Genomic DNA, 27,123 nt, shown 5'->3' on the forward strand with positions numbered 1-27,123 from the left:
GAAGATTTAATTTGAAACAGTAGAGTGCTGAAGCTGGCCTAATGCATAGCTTGTGGTGGTGCGAACAGGAAGACATAATGTGCTTGGCTAGCCAGTCCATCAAATTAAATGACTTCTTTGCAGGGTTTGAAGTCACTGCTTTAGTCACAAGCGACACATTCCTTTCAAGAAGATGCATAGATTTAAAGAAATTTTACTTCTTCAGGTATTACTCTCCTAGGTTTAGGCAAACAGTTTAACATCAGTTCCATTATCTGTTTCCCTAGAGCATGTGCTGTTACTTCAGTTGCACTTCTGTCACTGGCAAAAGTCACATTTCATTAAAAGAAGCATTCTGAAATTAAATAATATGCTTTGTGAGGAAAAAGCTCTGAAGCCAGCGTCCCGCCAGCAGCAGTGCAGAAGTAAAGCTAGCCATACCGCAACCCCCCCTACAATAACCTTGAGACCTTCCCCACAATTCCTTTTTGGGTCAGGATCCCTACAATTACAATACTGCGACACTTCAGATTTAAATAGCTGAAATCATTATATTTACGATTTTAAAAATCCTATGACCGTGAAGTTGACTGAAATGGATCATGAATCTGATAGGGCCCTAGTTATAGAACTGGGAGGAATGCAGCTTCCATGCAGCCACCACTCCCCTTCCTACGCAAGAGGCTGGGGAAAGGGCAGGCAGGGACAGCGAGTGGGGGGAGCCTTGACTCTGGCACTCCTGATGGCCAGGAGGGGGAAGTAATCTGTGCAAGGTAAAAGGCTGGTGTGGATTGCTTACCCCTGGAGCAAATGTACCTTCCTCCTATAAAAATGTTTTATGTATTGCAGACTGTATTGGTGCTAACTATATTTTCATATAATGGAATCAGAGTTGCCTTCCAACATACATGTACTCTCCAGTCTTCATTTTCATATGCTAGTAGAAAAATCTTAGAAGGTTTTTTTAAAATTACCCTCAAGACTTTGAGTCATCTAGCTCATGGTTCTGTTTTCTAAAGTGGTGGGAGCATACAGTTACTGGTCCCAGTTGGTGTGTCTTGCCTGGTGTATTGTAATCCCCTTTAATTTGATGGTTGCTCTTTATTTTTATTTTGTTGTGTTTAGCTTCCATTAAACACTTACTTGTTTTCCTCTCCAACAGCCCAGTAATAGGAATATTTTGGCAGCAACATTCATTATTCTCCACATTCTCCACTTTAAATACTCCCCATGTCATCTTGTTAATATTTGCGCGATCTTCCCAGTCACATGTCCTTTGTTTTGTTCATCATCACTTGCTACGTTCAGTGGTTACCCAAAACAGACATAGGTATCTAAGTAAATAGTAGTAAATATTTCCATCATTATAGCTCTCAGGGGCTACAGTCAGGTCTTTTCAACTCAAGCTTTTTCACATCTTACATCCAGGACAGGTGTTGAATTTGCTGTTATCTCAGAAATCATTTTCCTTGCAACTTAGGTTGGTGAGTGACTCCTTCTCTTCCAAATCCTCACTTTTCCTTGATTTAGCTGCAGTTTAATTTCCTTTTCAGTTTGCCTTTGATGTGAGTCATGCATACATGACTGTAATTCATGTAAATACACATTAGTCATTTGATTCTCTTTGTTGATTGAAGAATCCCTGTATATTATTTCAGATAAATTAGGAATATAGGAATGGAGTGATGAAAGGTTCTTCCCAAATGCTGCCCACTCCACCATGCATCCTATGTGGTTTATACTTGCCTGCTCTTCCTCACTCGTTTCATGCCACTTTACCCATGCAGTGACTTCAGAAATCACTCCAAAACCTCAGTGTCATTTGTAGAGCATACATACCTAGAAAGCTGGAAGAGGAATATCAGTATGAAAAGAATGCTGAATCTGCTTTGTTTATTTGACAAATCTACAGTTGAACCTGGCAAACAATGTTTCTTGACATGAAATGTAAATTATATTTCTAAATAATAGGCTTGATTCACTCCAAGGTTACTTTGGCTTACATTGGTAAAACTCAGGATGGAGCATCCTGGTGGCAACAAGACCCCCTGGACAGTGGGTTGTAGTAGTGAATGACACTTACAATCTCCTGTCCATTGGGCTCCTGCCGCCAGCCAGTACAGCTCCAAAAATGATGGCTGAGCATAGGTAAATGGACTCCTGGGACATGTGCTGATTCAGTGAATCTTCTGGGCAGCTGTATCTGGCACAGCTTCTATGAAGCCCGGCTTGCAACTTAATATTGCCCTCTACATATGAAGTCCCCAGTGCAAACACTGTGTGCCCTCCTCCATGACTGGATTCCCATTTGCCTAAGGTGGCCCTGCTGGTACTAGGAGATTCCTTGTGTTCTTTGTGCCAACAGGGTGAACTGAACCTGCACTTTTTGGTGCTTTTGGTTGAGGGCACCATACTAGTGAAAAAGTGATATTTTTGCCACCAGCAGATGAGAGCTGTGTCTACCAGGCCGGCAGTAATTCACAAGAGTTTTACAGCTTTTAGACTGAATGATAAGGTGGACTCAAAGCTCAGAGGCACAAGTGCATTTTACTGTCTATTTTTATTACCTATGCGCTGTACAAAAAACATCACACCTGATATTTTATCTCCTGATACCTACCATATAAATACCATGTGTCGATATTACAGCTTTGTTGTGTCATTGCTCATCTTTTCAAGGAATGCTTTATTTTATACCCCTGATTCTCTCTCTTTCTCTATGTAGTGGCATCAAATCACGCTATGGTATGTGTAACAGCATCCCATCAGCCCAGTCCTCTAGTCTTTACACAGGCAAAATTCCCACTGACTTCATTGCTAGGTTTGTCTGAGCAAAGACCGCAAGATCGGGTTCCAAACCTACACATGGGCTCACTGGATGGGTGTTTTATCTTTGACTTCAGTTGATTTCACCAAAGAGCTGCACTAGCAGAACTGAATCCTGGTTTTCTTGGTGAAATATTTCTTAGACGCTTGCAGGAGCCTGCATTGTGTTATTCACAATGGGCCGGTTCCTGGCCAGGTTGAAATCAGTGGAAGTTTTGCCATAAACTTCAATAGGACCAGGATTTGGTCCAGCATATAATTCACCTAGTAAGCGTCTCTGGAGTATCATGTATAATTCGGTTTAATTTTTTAATTTGTAGCTACCTCATCCCTGAATTCCCAGCTTCAGCAACTTCAGCATCTTCAACAGCTCCAGCATCATCAACAACAGCAGCAGCAGCAGCAGCAACAAGGGCAACAACAGCAACCACAAACAGGCCAGCAGCAGCAACAAGCTCAGCAGACACAACAAGCCCAACAACCGCAGATGCCACAACAGCAGCAGCAGACGCCACAACAGCAGAACCAAACGCAGCCCCAGAGCCAGACCCAACAACCGCCAGCCCAGCAGTCCTCAAACTCCCCTCAGAAACCCAACCAGTCACCAGGACATGGCCTTCCATCTCCACTCACTTCTCCAAATCCACTTCAGGTACGATGGTCCCTGGTGAATAGAAATCTCTACTGTGTAGCGACGAATAGTAAATTTCTCTCTTCTGGAAGGCAGCAATCCACTCATTGTGGGGGAAATAAAATGCACACTGCATGTTCTGAGCATACACACTGATCCATGTCAGCTAATTTGAATCAATCCTTTATGTGCATGCTGCTTACAGCCAAAAGCCTGCACTTGTTTTGTTTTTCTAGTTTCCCAAGTGAAATTCCTAGACTGTTTGCTTCTGAAGGGCAAATATTATCTTTTGCTCCTGAAACAAACATCGTAAGCTCCTAGGTGAAACAGGCCAAATTCTTCTCTGGTGTAACTCCACTGCGTTTGTGGGTGTTATAGCAGAGATCAGTTTGGCCCACCAATCGCACCATCTGCTATTTTCTGAAACAGCAACAAAGTCAGCTGCCATTTAAAGTTATTATGCTCCCCAAAAGATCATTATTGTACATTCAGAATTCTGCTGTCATAACGTAAGTGTTCAGCATGCTTTAGCTTCCACTGTTTCCAAAAAGTTTCAAAGAAGAGGGTAGGAAAGGTGTCCTTTCTCTCATCTCCACATTTTATCGTTAGTCTTACTGAGAACAAAAGCGAAATTAAACAATATTGAGACTTCTATGGCAGACTACAAATCCAGGGTGAATTCCATCCTTAACTGCTCACCCCACTGTCATGTCTGAAATGCTGGGGTCAATAATAGTTACAGTGACTCATGGCTCTTTTTGTTGTCCATAAGACCTTTTGTTGACCCGTGGCTAGACATAACTGTGTCTACCTGCAGAGACTGGGCCTCATTCTTCTCTCAGCTACTCTGGTTGTATACTGGTGTAATACCATTAAAGACAGTGGAGAGCTACTCCTGATTTACACCAGGGTGAGAGGAGACTCAGGCCCGCAGTCTTGATCTGAAGACATCAAGAGATGGAGAATCCATCACTTCCTTTGGTCATTTGGCTACAGTACTGCAGACAAAAGGCTATATATAAAGGCATAACAAGAATTAATATTTGGGAGTTAGAGCCAAAGAAATCAAATTAGAAATAAGGCACAAATTTTAACAGCGAGGGAGATTAACTGTTGGGACAGATGACCAAAGGAAGTGATGGATTCTCCATTTCTTGATGTCTTCAGATCAAGACTTGGAAGAGATGCTTTAGCTGAACACAAGTTATTGGACTCCACATAGGGGCAACTGGGTGAAATTTAATAGCCTGTGTCATAGAGGAGTTCAGACTCTAATGGTCACTTCTGGCCTTAAAATCTATGAATGTCAGCTAATGTGTGCACAAATTTCAAACGCCAGCTACAGCTTTATCTGTTGGGGAGCAAGATCTCACGCTAATTTCAGTAGTGCAGGAACAAGCCCTGTGTGCCTAATTATTGCACTGTATATAATACAGTGTGTTCAGTCTCCTGGTGTTTGGAAATCCCTCAGATTTGTAGAGGTAACTGAAATAATAGACTTACGACTCCATCAAAGCCACTACGATCCCATCAGGCACTTTATAATTAATTAGATTCATGACTCTAAACTAGACGTGAAAAGGCATTGGTGGATATTAGAACTTTTGTTCATAATATTTCTTAAGACGAAAAAAGTATATAGCTGTATTTCAGCCAGAAGCAGGTGAAGAAGCAGTGCTCAGATCCCAATTAGGGTTGAGTATGATGGGGCCAAAGCCTTGCAAGCAGTTCCAGAAAGTTTTGTTTACAAAAAAACACACTCTCACAAGATCAGTTGTTCTTACTCGAATTTCATCATCTTGGATCCAAATCCCACAAGAGCAGTTTTGACTACACACACAACTATGACTGTGAATACACACAAGGAGAAGATCTCTGGAGTAAAAAGGTGCTGTTTTTATACAGTCACTTTTCAGAGTAGAACTGTACTTTAAACAACGGCTAGAAATACTGCAAAAAGAAGGTTTTTGTTTACTTTATTTTATAAACTTTGTCATTACTCTTTTTATGCTTTGTCCACACTGTGGTTTCAGGGCTGTTCCCCTTGCATCTTTAACTCTATAATGATTTCACTATTTTCAAATGCTTTTTACACAATTAAGACAATTGGTTTAAATGAGGCCCTCAGTCCTGTCCGTGCTGGCCAGTCAGATCATATGCAGCCTCACTGAGACTAAATTGCATAAAAACTGTGTTTTAAAATGGTTTAGCTAATACACTAAAAGTCCATTGGAGACAGGTCCTTATTCTGTGAACCTTTTCTACAGCAAAGCATAATGCTGCTGGAGCTCCTACTGTGTATTGTGTTAAGGGCTACTTAGGCACTACTTAGTGCACAGTCCATCATGTTAGAGAGGACTCTGGGACTCTTTAATATGCAGATTATTGACACATAGAGACAGAAATAGCTCCAAAGGAGCTGCTGTTACATTTTATTGTCTCAGTGCAGCTGCCATGCATGTACACTAAGTACATTTTTATACGCTACTAAAAATGTCTGTTAGCTATTTGCTTTAAAGTTACTGTGCATTTGGTTTTCTAAACAAAAAAACCCATTTTTTAATTCTGTTTGTTAATTTCCAACCTATCTCAAATGCAGCTGAGCCAAAACCAGAACCTTTCAATCTGAGAGCCTTTACATTTTGTGTGGGCTCCTATTTCAGTTCCCCAGATCCAAACCCACTTGCTGGAGCATTGGCTGCAGATCAGATCCAAAACTGCAAGGGGCATATTTCCCAGTTCTGGTAAAGGGGAATGCAAATCCCGGTGAGAACAGTTCCTCCTGAAATTTCCAGTAGGTAGGACTAAGATCTAATGAGAACTGTTCAAGAGATGTCATCAGCATTGAATCAGAACTTAACCCTTAGCCCTGAAGTGGCCTTGAACCTTAAACTGAACTTAATCTGGATATGAACACTCCCTCCTAGGCCCATGTTTGATCTAAAGGTACAGACCAATACAGCCTGCAAAGTTTTAGCTAAGCAAAGTCATTTTTCACTTGGAGGAGCACAAAGAAGCATGTCACAGCAGTAACTTCTCTTTGTGTGAGGTACTTATATGGCCTCCATTACCATAGTATCTGAGCACTTTGCAATCTTTAATGTATTTATCCTCACAACATTTCAAGGGTAGGGCAGTGCTATTATCTCCATTTTACAGATGGGGAACTGAGGCACATGGAATCATGACTTGTTTAAGGTTACACTAGAATACTGTAGTGGAGCACAGAATTGAACCTGGATCTCTTAAGCCACCAGCCAGCATCCTAATCATTCTTTCCTGCCTCTCGCTCTCTCCATCTGTTTAGAATTCCTTTAAATTTAAACCTAGCTGACCCATTTTTTAATTTTAGTGTGTTTTTAATTAATTGTATTTAGTGCCGCTGAAAAGTGCCAGACTCAGGAATCTAGCACTCATGTTGATGTTACTCTGCTAATTCTGTGTCAGGGATCTTGGTATGTGTATCAGATTATAACCATGGGGATGATGATGGTTGTGCGCCCCCATCAAGCCAGTCACAGTCTGACCTGGGGATTTTAAGGGGTAGCCCTAAACTCTCACCCTGCCTTGAAGAGTTTGAGTTCTTGATAAGTTTAAGTATTTCTATGATCATTTCTTTAACCATTAAAATATGGCTACCCACAAACAAAATAATTCTCTTCAAAAATGTTGACAGTTTCACAGAGGGCTGGCTCCAGGCACCAGCTCAGCAAGCAGGTGCTTGGGGCGGCCAAGGGGAAAAGGCGGCACGTCAGGCTCTTTGGCAGCAATTAGGCAGCAGGTCCCTCGGTCCCTCTCGGAGGGAAGGACCAGCCACCGAATTGCCGCCGGAGAAGAAAGCGGTGCGATGGAGCTGCCGCCTATCGCAATTGCAGCTTTTTTTTTTTTTCACCGCTTGGGGCAGCACAAACCCTGGAGTCGGTCCTGGTTGCACATTGACAGTCAGACTAAAAGCTCTGATTCAGCAAGATCCTTGACTACATGCCTAACTTTATGCACGTAAGTAATCCCATTGAATTAGCCTGCGAACCTTTTCTACAACAGAACATAATGCTTCTAAACCTCCCAAAATGTATTGTGTTAAGGGCTAGTTAGAGAACAGTCTATTATGTTATTCAGTACTTTGGGATTCTATAATATGCAGATCATTGATACCCATACAAATGCCTCCAAAGCAGCTGCTGTTACATTATAACTTCAGTAAGACTACGTGCATACTCAGAGTTAGAGGTGTATTGAATCACAGCCTAGACTAATGGTAAACTCCTTTTCATCAAGCAAAATTTAACCTTTCAGACCCAAATCCTGCAGTCTGATCTGCAAAGATGAACCTTTACACCTGTGTTTATCTGGTTTCAGGACTGGGTCCAAAGTTTTTTTTTCCTTTTGTACAAGTAAACTAGCAATAGTATACAGCAGATATTTGGCATCACCTTATATATCTACTTTATAATACCTGCTTAGAATGTATGTATGTTTGTTTGTTTGTATGTCTGATACTTTAACTTAAAAATCGACCTGGAACTAAATTCAAAGATATTACAGCCTCTAAGGTAATGATCTTTATGAACTAGAATGAAATAGTTTTTGTTTGAGGAATATTAAGGGAATAAAGATCAACTAAGTTAAAATTTGACAGCTTAAATTTCATTTCTGAATTCTTGATTTTTCATGTGAGTTTTATCTTCTTACATTATTCAGGATCTGTCTGAGAGATATTAGTTTAGAACAATCCAACCTCAAAAGATTGTCATGAAAAGCCAGTAATTCAGAAGGATGATTGCATTTGTTTCAAAAACTCTGAAGGATAACAACAATTATATCTTGAAATGTACAGATACTGTCATGTCTTCAGAAAGAAAATTAAATGAAAGTGACTTGCTTAGGTATACCTGGGTGAGGTGCTTTCTCTAGCTGATCAGAAATTAATAACGCTGATACACTGCACACTGGCTAAAATTCTCAGCATGATTTTTGTCAGATTGTTCTGTAATATTGCAGTATAATTCTATTGCTGTCCTTTATTCAATTCAGTGGACTGGATTGCATTTACAAAAAATATTTATTATTTTTTAGGAAGTCTTCCCGCTATTTTATAATAACATAGGAGAAATCCTAGTTTTGGTTATTCCACTTTGTGGGCCTGGTTTTGTCCTGACCACTGAGGTGTTACTCCTGATTTACATTGATGTGAGTGAAATAAAGCTGAATGCGGTCCATAACTAATCTCTAAAGGACAATATACCAGATGAGAATTGCTGGAATGGAGCTGCATTCAACCTCATCCCAGGAGATCCCTTACATACCCTTTTTATGCAGACTTGAAAGAGGGGTAATTGGTGAAGGAGGAGGTCTTGGGTATGGGTTGGGTTTTGGGGTTTTTTGGTTTTACACCATCTGAGAGCAGGGGACTTCTCCCCAAGATAGCTGCCGTCAGATTCCAGTTGCTTTGTACCAACTGACGAGCACAAAGGAGCCAGAACAGGGAAGCGAATGTATCTCATTTGGGACACACAGCAGAAGACTTCAGTTCTATAAAATTATTGACAGCTTGGAATAAATATAATTCTGATCCTGGATGAAAGGGACACCATGCCTGCTTTTGAGAGACCTCTGTGCTGAAATTTCAAAGGATAAACAGCTACCTGTTAATGGGCAAATCCTGAGGACTTGCCATTCCATGAATACTTTTAGGAGCCCTCAGGTCTTGATGATTTGCAATGTATATTCAACTTAGAGAATAACTTAGTCCATTATCGGCTTGGCTGCAAGAACAGACACTTTGTGTTGACAACAGATGTTTAAATCTGGCCCCAAAGACAAGGCTAGCTACTGATTGAACACTGACCCAGGTGTTTGAGCGTTATGGATCAGCTGAACCCATCCACACCTATATCCTCAAAATAAGATCCCCACTGTAAGTGGAGAAGGATCCCAACTAATATCCACTGCTCTGCTCATGGGCAAAGTTGAACAGACAAACAGAAAATCCCCTGTGGAGAGTCCCAACTGTAAAATTATTCTGACTGTATTAAGAACTCTGTGCCAAACCACCTTTTTGTCATAGAAACCTACATACATAACTGAAGCTGAAGAAGGAAGATGATAGGTAAAAATAAATAAAAATGGGGGTGGAGGGGAAGAAGTGATGGGGAAGGGTGGATGACAACAAAAGCCCTCCAAATAAAAGCAAACCGTAGGCTGGCGAAAGCAAAGTCTTCTTCAGATTAAATTTTCATGCTAATCTTAAATAATGTATTTGGCACCTCAATATTTTTATAACAAAGAAACAGAGTCAGAAAGACTGAAAAACTCAGCTCTAAATGAGGGAGAGTATGTGCACAAATGCCTGGAGCTCCAACAGGCAAAAAAAACAAAAACAAAAAAACCCCACAAGTATTCAAGGGTTAGTTTCTCATTAAAAAAAAAAAAAAAAAGGAGCTCAATCCAACATTTACTGACATTTCCAGGAATTTATTACAAATCTTTGAGATCCAGGAGGAACAACAAAGTTTATATTGCTTTGAGAGTGGCAGGGAAAATAATTAATTTACAGAGGATGTAGTTATTGCCATGTCTTTCTGTCTGTCCATATTTACAGTTCTCAAATTGTTGTATACTCCTTTCATTCATGTACTCCAGATTAGTTAAGATCTGGATTCTAATACCCATAATCATACTGGGTATCACCTTACTGCCTGACTAGTCACACTGAAATTAATTGGATCACTTTCAGTGTAAGGTACTACTCAGTGTGAGTAAGGATGGCAGAATCTGGCCCCAATTGGTTGAGAACAACTTGACAAAACACTATTTTGTAAAGATAAATAGTGAAGGAAGTACAGAAGATGTGAACTTCTTCTCTACATCGGAATGGGGATTGGACTAGCTGACCTCTCGAGGTCCCTTTCAGTCCCATGATTCTATGATTCTTCACTTTCAGTACTGGTTAGAAGTGAGATAGTGTGCCTTTACAATATAAGAGGTGATAGCGATATCAGCTGAGAGTTTTAATGTGAGTGAATTTGTCAAATGATGCAGCAATCATAAGTGGGTTTCCAAAAACTTTGACAAAGTTTTTGCTTTTTACATTCAAATAGTAGCAGGTGGCCTCATCCATAAGAAATGTAATTAATTGGCAGTGTCTCTCTGAAAATGATTTTTCCCCGCATTCAACTAGTGTCATCCACAGCCTTTTGCAAACACAAACTTCGAAAGTTTGCTGCAAACTTTGAAAGTTTACCTCATTCCAAACAGATAAAGAACATGTCATTGTTTCATAGGGTTGCTTTTTCTCCTGAAAAATATACACAGCTGAAGCCCTGTTCCTGAGAATCCTGATAAAATTGAAACTATTTTTTGTGTGTTTGGATCAGATCCTCATCTGGTTTAAATGGAGCTATGCTGTTTTCACCAGCTGAGATCCAGCTCCTTGTCTCAAAATCTCTACTGAACAATTTTGTTGTCACTGATTGCACGTATGCATGCACAGCCCATCCCAAACCTATTAACATTGCAATTCTAGGGCCTTGTTCCCACTTTTGCTAATTCCTTAACTCTCTTGTCCCCTTGCTTTCGCCACCACCACAGTACTTTCTCCAGATGTGCAGTCCTTTAGAGGTAGGGTAACTTACAGTATGCTGGAGAAATTCATGCATCATTTCCAAAAAGTAGCACTAGCCTTCTAGGTCTCCTCTCTAAAATTGCTACTGAAGCCAGCTCCACCTCTGAGTCAGTCAAAGCTGGTTATTTTAAAGCTAGATAAAATAAGTGTCAGGATATCTTTATCAGATAAAATTTACTGTGTTTTGGTCATGCTTGCATGCTATACAGGAAGTGACGAGTTCACATCTTTCATATTAATCTCTGCCCTCCTTGTTTCCCTGGAGGATGAGAAGGAGGAGAAGTATAATACAATACTTGGAGCTTATATACTGCCTGTAGAGACATTAGAGAATTTTCACACCTGTCTACAATGAAGTAATTATTATATCCATTCGATAACTGGATAAACTGAGGCACAGGGAGCTTTATCGGGGTGTGTGTGTGGATACACAGCTGTCAAGAGCTCAGGCAGGAACAGAACCTGGGAGGCCTGATTTCCAGTCTCCTGTTCTAGCTACTGATCACTTTTGCTAGCAGTACGTTCATATTTTTGTGTGATGTCATGCTCACAATCCTGGAAATCTTAGGAGTTCTTGTACTGCCTGTGATGGGCTGTTCACCCCACACCAGCCCTGAAGAGGTTAAGGTGGCTCAAAGGCTGCACCGAAGGGGCAGGGCTGGCTCCAGGCACCAGCACAGCAAGCAGGTGCTTGGGGTGCCCAACGAAGAGAGGCAGCACGTCTGGCTCTTCAGTGGCAATTTGGCGGCAGGTCCCTCACTCCCTCTTGGAGCAAAGGACCTGCCGCCGAATTGCCACCGAAGAATGAAGCGGCAGCGGTAAAGCCGAAGTGCTGCAGATCACGATCATGAGGTTTTGACTTTTTTTGCTGCTTGGGGCAGCAGAAACCCTGCAGCCGGCCCTGCCGAGGAGAGAGTGAAGCTATGGCTACACTAGAGAGTTTACAGCAGCACAGTTGCATCAGTGTAGCTGCACTGCTGCAAGGTCTCTAGTGTAGCCGCTCTAAGCTGATGGGAGAGAGATCTCCCATCGACTTAATTAATCCACTCCCAACGAGTGGCAGTAGCTGTGTTGGCAGGAGAAGCTCTCCTCCTGACATAGTGCTGTCCACACTAGTGCTTAGGTAGGTGTAATTTATGTCGGTCAGGGGGCTTATTCATACCTGTGAGCAATGTAACTTATTCTGACTTGAGTGGTAGTGTAGACTAAGGGCTTGGCTACACTTACAGATGTAGAGTGCCGTGAGTTAAACCAGCCTTCGGAGACGGCAGCAGGGAAAACGCTGCAGTGTGTTTACACTGTCAGCTGCAAGTGCACTGGCATGGCTACATTGCAGTTCTTGCAACCCCACAGAGAGCACTGCATTGTGGTAGCTATCCCACTGTGCAAGTGTCTGCAGCATGCTTTTTAAATGGTGAGGTGGAGTGTGACAGGGAGTGTGTTGTGTGTTTGTGGGGGGAGAGACAGTGTGTTTTGGGGAGGCAGAGAGTGTGTCAGCATGCTGTCTTGTAAGTTCAGACAGCAGCAGACCCCTCTCCCCCTGCTTCTCTTTCTCTCACACACACACCCCCAAATGCCTGCCTTGGTGGCAGCAGCATTCCACAATAATGGTTTTCTTTCTGTCCTGGAGCAGATAAGCATGCCAGCTGTCAGAAATGGAGCTTTGAAAGGTGATATCTGCATGCCTGAAGCCAAGTTCAAAACAATGACCAGAGTGGCCACTTGACTTCAGGAGATTATGGGACGCTTACGGAGGCCAATCACAGCACAGTAATGCAACGCATCATCCACACTGACACCCGAGCATTTCGGCTGGGGTGCAGCAAGCTCTATGCTTCTCGTGGAGGTGGATTACCAGGAGCACTCCAGCTGCAGAGTCCAGGCATTTGCCAGCATGGACACCTCAGGAGTTAGGGCGCCCGGGGCTGATTTAATGCGCTCTAACTTGTAAGTGTAGCCAAGCCCATAGCCTCAGACTTGGCTGAAGAAGAATTGAAGAAGGAGCCCAGACAGGGGCAGGCTGAGCTTATATAAAGTTAAGAGCAGGAAGTTGAGAGCAGAAGGGGACTGCAGGGAGAGAGACTTCAGTTGCTCTCTGGGCACAAAAAGGTGGGTAGGAGGAGACCGAGGGTGGGGGGATCAAAAGCCCTAGGATTCCATCCCTGACAGAAGGGGTTTAAGAGGAGTTATGGGGAAGAAAGCCTGTGGAAGACAGAGTAGGAGAAAGCCCAAGTGCTGATACTCAGGGTAGCAGGTGGGCCTGGGTTGCCCTACCAGCCAACGGAAAAGTGGCACAGCACCAGTGAAGGTTGCACCTGGACAGTTGATCTGGAGAGACTTTAATACCTCTGATGGGGAAAACTATATAGTGACCTGGCCTGAGGGCTGCGTCACAAAGAGAGAGCACTGCGACTCCAAGGGGCGCATCCAGTGATGAATGAACTCCATTACACTGCCAAAATTGCCAGATTGAGAGTTTTGGAGAGGAAGTGTTGCGTTCACAAGAATTCACCAGTTGCACTGGAGCACTCCCGTCAGCCTCTGTACCCATTCTGTCCTTGTTCTCTAGTTTGATCCGACTGCCAATAAAAACACAGACAAAATTCCCTTGGTGCAGAATTCAGTGGTGCAAGATTGGACCCTCTATTTGTAACCTTCCAATTTGGTTCTCTTAACCATTGTTAGTGTATTTGAGAATCCCAACGGGGGCTCTGACTATTTCAGCCCAATGTGGAAACAGCATTTTGTCTTATCCGATAGATAGGTAGGGATCAGCAACACATCACAGTTCAGGTTTCTGCAACAAAAAGTACATTAGTGCCAAAAGAAGTATAGTTAAGGGTCCTCTTCTCTTCACAGCTGGCTTCCTCCTCCCAGAAGCTTACTACTATTTTGGTAGTTGAAGCACTCGATCATCACATTGTAAGGCTGCTGAATGCTGTCTTTAAACAGAACAAAGAGAAGTTTAATAAGAGTTCTGAAAAGGAATATATAAGAAAGTGTCTTCATTCCCTGAGGAGAGCTCCTTTCAGTTGGAGCACTGGCTACCTGGTCCATCCAAGTATGCTCTGCAGGTGTTGTTATTTTCAGAAGCGCAGAGAGCATCAGTCTCTGACTCACATTTAAAGTGAAAGAAATTAATCTTCAAGCCAAACAACTGGCATTATTAACACCCTAGAGGCTGAGTCTAATACAGGAAACCATTTGCCAGAGAATTCTTGAAAGCAGGGGAAAGTAGAGCTGGCTTGCCCAGCAATTTCTGGATTCTGAAAGGAAAGTACTTAATAAACTCCCTAAAGCAACTAGAATATTTAGTAAACTGTAAAAAAACAAAAGCAAAAATATTCCCCAGGGCAAATTTTGGAAGTGATCCATATCCCAAGAAGTCTTAAATTTCCAGAGCTTCTATAAGTGGTAGGATGGCTATTCCTGTTGATGGCACAGCAAGCCTCAGGGATCCCAGTGACAGAAAAATCAACACAGCTCGGAGACATTCTTTTGTAGCCAATGGAACTGTCTGTCTGTCATCAGTGTATTAGTCTTATGTCTCCTGCTTTTCATCACTGGCTCCAAAAAGTTAATAAGAACCTGGAAGTATCCCAGAACCAATGACTTAATCCCCCCCGCCCCCCCCCACCATATACATACACATTTTTCACACAGCCACAAGACTCTTTAGGTGAACATCTTTTATAATATAGTTCTTACAAAAGAATCCGAGAACAGAAAGCAAGGGTCCAATGAACAATGTACCTGCTGGCTACATCCACGAAACCTCTTTCCAATCTGACACTAAAGGTGAAGAGTTTTTATATGTAAAATATACTAGGGAATGGCATTAATTTACAAAAGAGGCCATGGAATAAAGTCGCTTGAAATCTCCAAGCCACCTCTTGATGCACATTTATTGGAGACAAACTAGAGATATTATAATCACAGGGGAAAAAACAAAAGGACAAGGAGTAGAGAATAGGACTGGGGTTTTCAAAGCTCCTAAATGATTTAGCAGCCCAAGTGCAATTGAAACATGTCCTACTATGTCACTTAGATGGTTTTGAAAGTCTCATTTTAGATGATGAACAACGAGTTGCCTCCAATTCTGGCAGTTCTATGGTTCCACAAACTAAAAAAGTTATACAAAAAAGTAGGAACATTTTCATTCTTGTTTATGTAATGCCCTACAGATTTGAGGACATCATAAGCATTCTGATTATGGACTTCACATAGGACCTTTCCAGAGGAACAAAGAACCTCCTCCTATGAGTGCTAAATACCCTCAATTCCCATGCAGCAATTAACATCTCATAGGATTGGGCCAAAGGGCACTTTGTTCTGTTTAGGGAGTTAACTGCAAGTGGCCTGTTTTTAAAATATATTGGAAGCTCTTAGTCTTTCTAGCCCTGTGAGAAACATTTCCTTCTGCTTGGAGATAGTGGGGTGCTGGAACAATGTGTACAGTGTGGGGTGCTGGGAGCCATTGAACCAAACTGTAAACTCTGTAGATAATGGAAACCACTTCAAGCCAGAGGGTGTGGCAGCATCCTCAGCACCTATGACACATGGACCAAGTGAAAACAGGCAAATGGTATGACATTCTCTGAGTAGCTCCCTGAGTCTGATTGGAGAGCAATATTCTGCAGATGTCATAGAATTAAAGCTTCATCTTCACCTCACAAAGCTTGCTTGGCTTTCAGGTGCTGACATAAAGAAATGAGCAAAGCGCTCTGCTCTGGGCTTTTAAAAGTTTTAAAGTAAGTCTTTTCAGCAGCACTGTGGAGATCTCTCCAAGTGTCCACCTGTGGATTCTCTTGGTAGCTGTAGCATATTTAAAGAAGGATGAATGTTGAAAAAAGTAATAATGATTTTTTGTAAGCCGGAATGTTTTGAGAGAGTGACTAAGCACAGTCCTGAAGATTATGAAATTTGCTTAAGTGTTAATGGGTTGATTGCTGAGTTAGTCTGCCTTCTTTACTGGAAATTGATTGACTGGTGCTGCAGGTCTTCACACTTTATGCTCGGATTTGACTCGAAAATTCTGCCAAGTCTTTTACTCTGAAATTTATCTTAATTAGATCTGAAAGACCTGCCACAGCAGAATAGTCACACCGATTAAAATGAAAAACAGGAGAAATTACTGATCAAATTAATCATAATGTCGGGTTACAGCTGTAGGTCTGATGTAATTTGCCACTCCAGTGAGTTACATCAGCCCAGGCACAGGAAAAAGAGCTGGCTTTACGCTGATCCGTAACACCAGCCAGCTTCGGGCAGCCCATCAGGACGCTTATTCCCTTCATTCTCTTGGCTTATTCTGACCTCAGTACTGCAACTAGAATCAAATAAGGCAAAAAAGAAATTTCCTTTTATCTGAGTGGTTGCACTGCAAAGGTGAGCTGTATGAATCTTACTTGTTACGTTTTTTCCTCTCCTCCACCTCTTTACTTTCATTTGAAGTAACCAACAATTGATTACAGTTAGAATGAAAAATCAAAAGATCAGAGGGCATGACATATAGTTCCAGCCAGGAAAAGAGTCCTTTTAAAAGCTCCAACTTGAAGCACAGCTGTTAAACTAGGTACATGTTAAATAAATGGAGATAAAGCAGCATGTGAGAGAAGAGAAGTCCTGACAGATAATCGATCAATAATCAGACTTGACATCTCACAGATCTAGATGATCCTAAGATTTATTTTTAAATCATGTACTTGCCATGTATTGCATTGTGTTATACAAAGGTAAAAACATAATTAGGGACCAACTCCAGGTTCCATTGAGGTCAAAGGGAGCTATACCACTGGACCAAGAACTGGCTCCATCTGTTCCTCTTTAATCTTGAAATCAGGCTGAGCATCTCTCAGGAGAATGTCTGTTCCCATGAGATTTCTAGCATCCTTGGTGTCAGCTCTCCTTGAATGATTTTTAGAACAATCTGTATTACGGTACTTAAGTATATTTGCTTCTGATCCCAGCCAAAAGCAGGAAGAGAAGTGTGCACATATTAAAAAAAAGAGGGAAAGAAAGAACGAAAAGAAAAGCTGAACGTCAAAAGAATGTCAGGCCTGGGCTGAGCTGTGAGTAAAGGGAGTGTTTACTTTGAGAGTGAATGTAGAGCTTATGAAAAGTGAAGTACTGCCAGTAAGCTTCAGTCTTGATGTACAGTAACTCTGCAGATTGTGTGGTGGTATTATATTATGACTAAGTTGACCATACACCTCACTTTTACATTGGATGTCCAAATGTGCCAAGACTTATCAGAACACCTAAAACATCTTGGTGTTTTTGGTTGCTTTTTGTTTTTTTTTTCCTAAACAGTTAAAACAACTGGGTTTTTTTACGTTTGTTTACGATTTATTGCTATACTAAGTAGAATTTGATGTTTTTGCTTAGAACAGACAGTGCAGTGGAACAAGTGTTCAGTGAGATGAATAGTGTTTGGAATGAAGAGAAAAGTATAGATGCTATCAAAGCTGTTATTTTCCTCAAAGTGAGTGTTAGTGACACTTATTCAGTGTTTCATGACAAACTCATGTAGAACACTAACTTGCTAGAATAAGTCCCACTCTGGGAAATATATAGTTGCATCAGAAGGTGATAGTTGCAACACCACTTTCGTATGGCTATTTAATGACCCTAAAAATGTTGCCACAAAATATGCCCATTTTTAGTTTTGCAAACATGATCACTAAAACCGATCAGGAATTTTCTGTCACAATGATTTTTTGATGGAAACTGCAGTTTACATATAATCAAAACTTTCCAAAGGAAATGGTATAATTTTACATCAGGAAAATCTAAACAAAACATTTCATTTTGGGTCAGCCTGAAGAAAAATATTTCTATTTGTTAAACAGAACCAAAATATTTCATTTTGAGTCAATTCAACATTAAACCACATCTGCTTAGAGTGGTACAGTGCCTTAGGAGAGTTGTGATTCAGGTCATTCAAGCCCCCATTCTTTCCTGTGAGTCAAGGGCTGTATCTGGACTACATCTCCCATGATGACTTGTGGTTTCCTCTCTGGCTGAGCTGCATGATGTATTATGGGAAATATAGTCTGGCCAGGGAGCCCTGCCCAAAGGGAAGAATGATTGCATGAGGCACGTGAATTAAAGTTCACATGAGGCACATCACCAGGATAGGCAGATTCCGTTTACTGTCGAACTGACTCAAAGCAAAATGTTTCAATTCGGTTCAACACGCTGAAAAGAAACATACATGGGAATGTAGAAATGTTTTGCTTTGATGGAAAATATTGAAACAAATCATTTTGACACTTTCTAATTGAAATTTTTCAGAACTTTTCATTTTATGAAACCTTTTGATAATACAACTTTTCATCCCAATTTGGGATGAAAATAATTGTTGAAATATCTGAATTTCCTGTGGAACAGAAATTCTATATTTCACCCAGCTCTAAATGGTCATCGTAGATATGGCCAAATGACCCCTGGGGACTCAGACTGAAAAAAACAATTTTATGTTTGTGACAGAAATTAGGATTTGAAGCCAAGTTTCCAGAAATGAAAAACTAAGTGCATTAAACCTCTGCACCAAATAGCATTGTTTCACAATGTTTTTGACTGCTGAAACCATTGAGCTAGTAACAGGGGAGGGAAGGTAAGATTATTTTATTTTATTTTAAAAAGTCTTGTGCTTAGCCCCTGTTGCAAAATCATTGCACACTCATAACAGAGAAGCAGTCAGGCTCAGGCGATCCAAAGATTTTAAAAAATGCAGGTGATCGAAAACACTAAAATGACACCCAGAACTGTGGCTCAGGAACAGCAAAGAATTTACTAGCAAAGTAAGGGGTTCTGTGGATTTCCTTCTCCCTGTTGGCTGTCAGTTTACTACCCTTTGTAGCTAACTTTCCCTCTTATTTGTGGTCTCATCCTGTTGCTCTTTAAGTCAGTTGGAGTTTTCCTGTTGCTTTTAGATGGAGCAAGGTCAGGCTCTCTCTGACATTATGAAATAAAAATCTAACCTTATGGAATTACAGCCTCATCCTTTTTTAACCCTATCCCACCCACAAAACATGTTCTCAATACAATCAATGTGTGTATTTACAATATTTACAGTACACGTAAAACAAATACAAAACCCCACAAAACCGTAGAAAACAAATCCATTCTAAAATCATTGCTGTTTCTCCCTAAAGAAGTTTGGGGTGATGTGTATATTTTAGGGAAATCATTGATATTTTAAGTTTACATTCATGGATAGTAGTAACATTCATGTGTCCTGTGGGTCCAGTCCTGCAGTTTTTGTGACTAAGGCCTGCAGGAGTGGGACTTCTGTTTCCTCTGCATAGAATATGAATGTTCTGAATGGGGTTTCACTCTGTTCTCATTATTGATACTTAAAAAAAAATTTCTTGTAGAGTTAACATTCTAAAACTAATATTCACAAGGAGAGCAATGTGGTCTAGAAAATAGGGCATTGGAGCAGCCATCAGGATACCTTTGTTGTACCCCCAACTCTGCTACTGACCTGTTATGTGCCCTTGTGTACGTCACTTCACCTTTCTCTGCCTCTGCTCCCCGATTTTCTCTGATTCTCCATTTGTCTGATCTATTTAGAATCTGGAAACTCTTCTAGAACTGCAGTCTTTTACATTGTGTAGGTGCAATGCAATGGGACCTTGATCTCAGTTGGGTCCTCTAGGTATGACTGTAATACAAATCATACTCCTACAATAAAAAGCAAGAGAATTCAAGCGGTCTTGTAGGCCCAATCCTCTACCCTCTGATGTTTTGCCACTGCTTTCAAAGGAAAGAGAATCAGGCCCCTGTTTTGTCTTCACGTATGAATATGTTGAAGTTTCTGTCAGCAGCTGATCAGTGTGCTGTCAGATGCTTTAATGAAAGGTTTTCCTAAAGTTAATTTTCCTACTCGTAATACAATAACCAAATTTGCTTTAACACTTGAAAAAATCCATCCATACTAAAGAGAATCAGTTGCTTAATCCTAAAATTAAAGGTTATTGCATGCAGGAGGAAATAATTACATGCTCAAAGTATGGAAAAAAGAAAACTTTTTTAATATGTAGGTATTTGTATAATTAAAGACTAATCAAGCATGAAGGCTGCTGACTAAACCAGAAAATGAGATTGTTGGCAAGCAATATTGTAATGTAAATGCCATTTTTGTTTAAGTACTAAAAAGCTGGAGGAATGATATCCCGAACAGATTAAAAGCAAACAGCATTGATAATAAATATTTATCAGATTTAAAATGCAACACACAGAGATTTATATATTTTACAAGCAAGATTTATTTACGTTGAAATATTCAGTCACTTTTAAAGGGTTCTTAACACCTTCCCTTTAAAAATTGTTGAAAATGCAATTATTCACTAGGAAGAGCAGCAACTTTTTAGGGAGCAATCCTGCAGACCCTTCCCCATGTGAGTAATCCTTAGGCAATGGAAGGCACTGGAACGGCTCATGCGAGTAAGGGTTTGGAGGATCAGCCATTTGGGCCGTAGGGTCAGAAGTACAATTGTCTTTAGGTTACAATTTTTTCAAAATATTACCTTTTTTTATTTTTTAAGGCGCAAAGAGTGCTCAAACAAACACAAATTCATGTCATGGGACAAGCTTTTCCTAAAGGATTTACTGAGGGCATACCTACACGCAGTCATTGCGCCAAAGTAACCAACACGTTGGCTTTAAAGAACTGTTTTAGTTAAATCTGTGCAACCTCTTTGTGTGGACGCTTTTAAACCAACCCAAGGGGGTTGCTCTCCTTTAACTAAATCAATTTAGAAACCAGTTCAGTCACATCAGTGCCGCCTAAATCTCATCCTGAAGTGGACATATATATATATATATTTTACAATGGTGCAAGACAATGCAGTGAGAAGGCAAGAAAATGAGCAGCAGTTCTGCTCGTCTCTACCCTTTCTCCCTTCACTGGATTGCTTTCAGAGTTAAGCATCACTCAGCATGATGGTGGGTAACAGAATGATGATGAGTAACAGAATCAGCACCTGAGTAGGGTCTGAACTTGCTACAGTTGAAGCCAATTCAAAACATCTTTTGACCTCAGTGAGAACAGGATCAATCTCCATAGTGACAGGATCTGATTAGACAACTGACCTTAAGCTAATGATGGCCTTTGCGTTAGATCAACTCCTTTCTGTTTCAGTGTGATGAACTTTTATATGTAAGCTGCTGTTCTCTCAGTGCTCATTTGCCATTTAAAATGAGAATTCTCTCACTTGATTATGAGTAAGAGCCACAATGATATGGCCACTGACAAAGATGTTCAGGAAACTAACCAGAGAGAGTTTTTGTAAAGTCACATATAACATTATGAAATTTTGCCCTATCATTGTACAATTCCACATGATATTCTTTGGGGTAGAGGCATATGGGCAAATTAAAATTCCCCAAAACAGAAGCCTAAAGCTAGTTTCTTAAATAAAGAACCCAGTTTTCAAAAGGGCTGAGCACTGAGCAACTTCCACTGACTTCACTGAGAGCTGCTGGGTGCTTGACACTTTTAAAAATCAGGCGACTTATTAAAGAACCTATTTATGGACTTAGAAGCCCCAACTTTAGGCTAGTATTTTTTTTTTTTTTAAATCTTGGCCTTGGCTATCAATGTCACAGGGAACAAAGAGAAATTTGTTTGTAAATTCCAAAATTAGAAGTCATTCAAATAGATGTATACAATACCCTGTGTGTGTTTGCATTACTAAGGCCTTGACTACACACAAAAGTTATACTGCTTTTACTGCATAGTATAGTTCAGGCTATGCCACTCCCCTAGTGAGGATGCAGTTATATTAATATGAAAATGTTTTATAATGGTATGGCTCTTCCCATAAGCTAGTCACCTTACTGGTATGACTGCATGCACACAAGGGGATGTACCCATGTGTGTGTCAGAACCTTATACCTGAGTGACAGACACATGATAGCCTTTAGGCTTGCTGCTGAAAATCTTTAATATATTTTTCTCCTAAATGTGATAGTAATATGTACTGATTTTCTGAATATTACAGAGCATGTCAAAGATGTGACAGTTCGCTAAATGTTCTCTAACTTTTTACATAACATACTCCTGGATCAAGTGCATGACATGAGACGGTTTTACTCATTATTTCTGGGAGAGGGAATTGCCAAGTGGAACACGGTGAAATGCAAATTCTTTCGAGACCGAAGCACATGCTTTCACAAGTCATTAAACTACAGTGTCTTGGAACACAAGCGGAGATCTCTGTGCTACTTATCCCAGGGTTCTACAGGTCAAAGGGGGAATGGAGTCAGCAGAAAGAGAAGCAGTCTTACACAGAAAGAGCCATATGCAGAAGTGTCAGCATATACATCTGATCTGCCTTTGTTATGGTCATTACTTATGCAGCAACCATTATTGCATTATGAACTAGCCACTGCATACTGACTGATTTCATAGCAATCTCATCTCACATAACACATGTTAATATGGAACGCCTTTGTAAATGAATTCACTCGAGAATGAAAGGTAGAAATACTGCCTGTCTGGCTTTATACTCTTTGGAAAAACATGTTGGGTGCACAGCACTTTTGAAAATGAGGCTACTTACCAGGGTGCCTAAATAAAGACCTACGAGCCAAACTTTAAGCACCCAGTTTTAAAAATCTGGCCTGATTGTCTAACTAAAGTGTTTTCTTTTCTAAGTGATAAAAATAAAGGGTAAAATCCAGGCCCCAGTGACTTTTGGCTAACCCCAGAAGATGTAAGTCTGGAAACAGGCCAAATACCACCTCTGTAATGCCTCCACCTCATTTGCCAGAACCGCCCAGTAAACCTTGCTTGCCCTTGGGCTCCTGACTTGTGTCAGTAGCAACAGCAAGGGCTAGGCTGCTGGGCTCCATATTCAGAACAAAGATCCTTCTTGTTGTCTTCATTGCTAGCTAAATCCTGTTAATGATTCTTGTTCAGAGCATGTTAGTTTTGGTAGCTGCTTCCTGGCAGAAAGACTCCCATCACTGCCCTGAAAATCAGTCTGGACATCACAAATACTACCCACACATTTAAGCAGAAAAAGCTATCTCATGCAGTTACCTGAAGGCTGTTCACTAGTGAAGTGTAGTCCATGCAGTAGGGAGCTGTTTCTTAATTTCCGCCAGGGTCTTCCATCCTATCAAGGATAATGAGCTCACAAGGAGATGCCTCATTAAGAAGAAAGAATAAATCAGTGCACTTCCCACTCCAGACCTTTATGATCTAATGAGAGGTGATTGCCTAATCGGTGTTCTGTGCAGCCCTGAGAGCCACACCAATCAAATGGCTTAACCCCCTGCCAAGACGATTTACCCCAATAACAGATTTGTCAATGGCCAGTGGGAACAGGGTGACCACATAGCAAGTGTGAAAAATTGGGATGGGGGTGGGGGGTAATAGGAGTCCATATAAAAAAAAGCCCCAAATATTGGAACTGTCCCTATAAAATCGGGACATCTGGTCACCCTAAGTGGGAACCACAGTATCACTCTTGGTAGGTGGCCTGTCTACCATCCCTACAATCCATTGCTGTCTGAGATGCCTGGCGACCCTTTTTCTGTGCTTTTGATTCTATAAGCTTGGTTATAAATGAACCCTTGAGGTGGTTGTCCATCTTGTTTGAATGCAGATGATCAGTTTGCAAACTAAAGGGTTCCAAATAGAGCTGAATGAATAATTCACAGCGAATACTTTAGCCAATGCATTTACTAATTTCTGTTTGAGAATTGGCTGCCAGCCATTTATCATTATCTCACATTTATCTGCTATTCTAAATTATTTACTGAAAAATTCTATGGTTAACTATCGGCTTGTAGGTTGTTCACAAACAGTTCATTGTGAGTGTTCCAAATTTAAGCCTGTTAGTTTGTGGTTGGACATTCAGGTCTTGTGGTATTGTGTCTGTTCCCTGATTGGATGAGAGCTCTTGCAATCTTAGCATTGCAAGTGCAGTAGGTTTTATATCAGGGTGGTGAGGCTTGTTTGTTTGTTTCCATTTTGCATGTAATGTTTTAGGTTATTTTAAGGAAATATTTTTAAAGGATGATAGATAAACATATCAGATATTAAATACATATTGTATATGAATATGATTATAGCTGGTCAGAGTTTTTATAAAGACTTGGTGTCTTGTGAGGATAAAGTATAAACTTTGATATATGTGTCAGAAATCATTTTAATAAAGCTACAGGCTGAACTTCTTCTTGACAATAAAGTTAAAATAAATCCAAAATAAATAAATCTCCCCCTATCTGTACCCTTTCTGCTGCCCATGTCCAATGCAATTGAGATTTTTATGAACAGAACTTGACTTCTAAAGAGACCAGTTCTGAACAGAAGGTCAAAAAGAGAAATTATAGTTTCTGAAAGTAAAGTTTTAGCCTTATTGCTGTGATAAAGATTTTCCACCCATGGCCCTTTAAATATTGAACTTAGACTATAAAAATATCACTTCTTATTGATCACATGGTTATTAAAGTCAGTCAAATGCTCAATTTATATGTCAAACACTTGTAATATTTCCTGTAAATATTAGAACAAAAGAAGAGGATGATAATACCATTGTGTGCAGTCACATTAGATTTATTCAGCTTTTCATCACTGAGAAATAATAAAACTGTCATCAAGAATTACATTAAATTGCCAAGCATTTATCAAGACTGTCTAACTTCATTTACACTTGCATCAGATATGCAGAGCATGTGTGTGTCAGTACATGTGTGTGTCAGTACATGTGTATGGATACACTCAAATATACCGTACATATCAGAGATGTATACTGTATATAGTGTATATTCTCAGTCTCTGGTCATTCTCTTTTCCCCACCCACTTTCTTTTCCCCCTCTCTCTCTCATGCACAGATTTTCATCCCTTGAAAGGCACAGCCTATTTGGATCTTAAGGAGAACAAAGAAATGCAATAAATCAACAGATATTAATTAAATGTGAAAGGCAGATTTTAAAGCACCTTCATTATATATTGCTTCTAATGACATTCAAGAGAGCCTATAGGGGAGGTCAGAGTAGATATCCTTAGATCCCCCAGGTTCCCCCAAGATGCCTTTCCATAACCAAATGCTTTCATATGAGTAATCGAAAGAAACCTTTACTCAGCCACTGGGGAGTCTTTACAGCCAGGCTTCGATTGGAGTCTGAGTGCAGGCCTGTGAGCAGAAGGTGTTTATAAGCATTTCTAATGGCATTTTGATGTATATGTACAAAATTGATGTCGGAAGGATCATTGTAAAGTCCCAAACAGTGGAATATTGAGGACATTTTCAGGTGGCAGTCTGATTCTGGCTGGGTGAGCCCAGTATATTTTCTCATGTCACAGTTGATTAGGTTCACAGGGAAGTGGAAAGAGTAAAAAATTCTCTTATTACTGCAGCAATGCCATATCAGCCTCTTTTCCCTTTGAATGCAACATTAGTTTTTGTCCAGAACTCTAACTGCTTTCTACAGTTTGGGGAATTGTAAAGCAGAAACAATTTTCCCAGCTAGGCTGACCTTCACAGTAATGAGAAATGACTGGAATTTCTCTCTATTTCTCTAACATTTGAGGGGGGGATGTGGGAGCTAGGAGGAATATGTTTGTTTTACCTGATATTATGTTGTGGGTGTCTATTTGGCACTTTGAGCCTAATTTTTTTCCATTCAGGAGATTACATGGACTGTTGCACCATCTGACCCAATAGTCAGACCGCAAGTGTATTGAGAAACGACAGTAATGCACTTTAAACCTTTTGTTATTACAACAGATATGGCTTTTTGTTTTGGTCATTAAATGAATGTATATTTTTCTGGTGGGGATGGCTATTTTCATTTACTTTCCCACACTTATTTCAGGTGGTGAGTAATGGTCTTGAGAAACTTAAAATTCATTCCAAGGCTAAGATACGATACAGTCTCACATGCCCTTGGAGTGTAAGATGAATACACACATTCCAAATGTACCCTGCAAATCTCATGTTATCGTACTATATTATGAACCAACTGTTGGAGAATGATGGGACAAATCTACTTCAATAAAATGTCTATTCTCATGCAAAAGTGTAGGCAAACTGTAAGCATGATGGGAGCAGCAATAACTAAAGGAAACAATGGTTAGTTAACAACATGGTATTGTAGCAGCATATTCACAGGGCATGTTGGGAATAGGTGTGTTTTCTTTACTTTTTGAATGAGAATGGGCATTTTATTGAGCCAGATCTTTGCTGTCATTCCCCAAGAAGTGACCAGGACTGACTAATAGGAGACTTGGACCATTTTTATTTTAAATTGTCTAAAGACAACATACAAGCTGGGATCAGTATTAACAGAGGCTTTTATGTCTGTATAAATTAGCATGGACAAAATAGTCCAAATTAAATGGCACTGACTCAAGCCTTTGCCCGCAAACCAAACTGAATCGAACATGGACAGTGTAAGTACAAAAACATTTGGTGGTTATTCCCTACATTTTCTCTGGTTCTAGGTAGTCCAATCTATGGAAATGGACAAATACCACAGGAGAGGCTGCTCCTGCCCTCTTTCTAGTCTAGATGCAAACAGGAAGTACTAAAATTCTCACAAGACTATGACATCTCACAAGATTTCCAAGATAAGGATTGTCCAAACAAGTTGAATAAACATCCTATAAACTTTCAGATGCTTGACCAAACCTGTAGACCAGGTTTGCCCATGAGTACCTGAAACATTAAGAAATTAACCTTTGCTATCAAGTCCCCCTACCAACTTTGCAGTCAGTTAATATTTGAATTATACAGCTATTTGGTTAGGTCACTGTATTCACCTACATTTTAATTAACTAGGCAGTATCTCAGAAAGCCTGTGTAGCAAGGAGAGCTGTGCATGCTTAGGCATGTAGCAGTATGTCCTTTCCAAAAGGAATCTAAGGGTATGTCTACACTGAGGGGGGGGAACCATGGCAGTGAGTCTCAGAGTCTGGGTCAAATGACGCAGGCTTGCGTTATGAGGCTGAAAATAGCAGCATAGACATTCCTGGTTGGACTGGACCCCAGGCTCTGAGATGCTGCCCCCTCACCATGTTTCAGATCCTTGTCTCCAGCC

At 40.5% G+C, this 27,123-nt stretch overlaps 1 protein-coding gene across 1 annotated transcript in view; it reads left to right on the forward strand.

Moving 5' to 3' along the window:
* Window positions 1–27,123, forward strand: part of POU6F2 (POU class 6 homeobox 2) — a 404,244-nt gene that overhangs the window by 271,636 nt on the left and 105,485 nt on the right. The window contains exon 5 of the mRNA XM_075061999.1: window positions 3,126–3,457. Within this exon, the coding sequence (XP_074918100.1) occupies window positions 3,126–3,457 (332 nt within the window). The remainder of the gene's footprint in view (window positions 1–3,125; window positions 3,458–27,123) is intronic.

The sequence above is a fragment of the Chelonoidis abingdonii genome, chromosome 2 (assembly GCF_003597395.2).
Source record: "Chelonoidis abingdonii isolate Lonesome George chromosome 2, CheloAbing_2.0, whole genome shotgun sequence".
Taxonomy (NCBI): domain Eukaryota; kingdom Metazoa; phylum Chordata; order Testudines; family Testudinidae; genus Chelonoidis; species Chelonoidis abingdonii.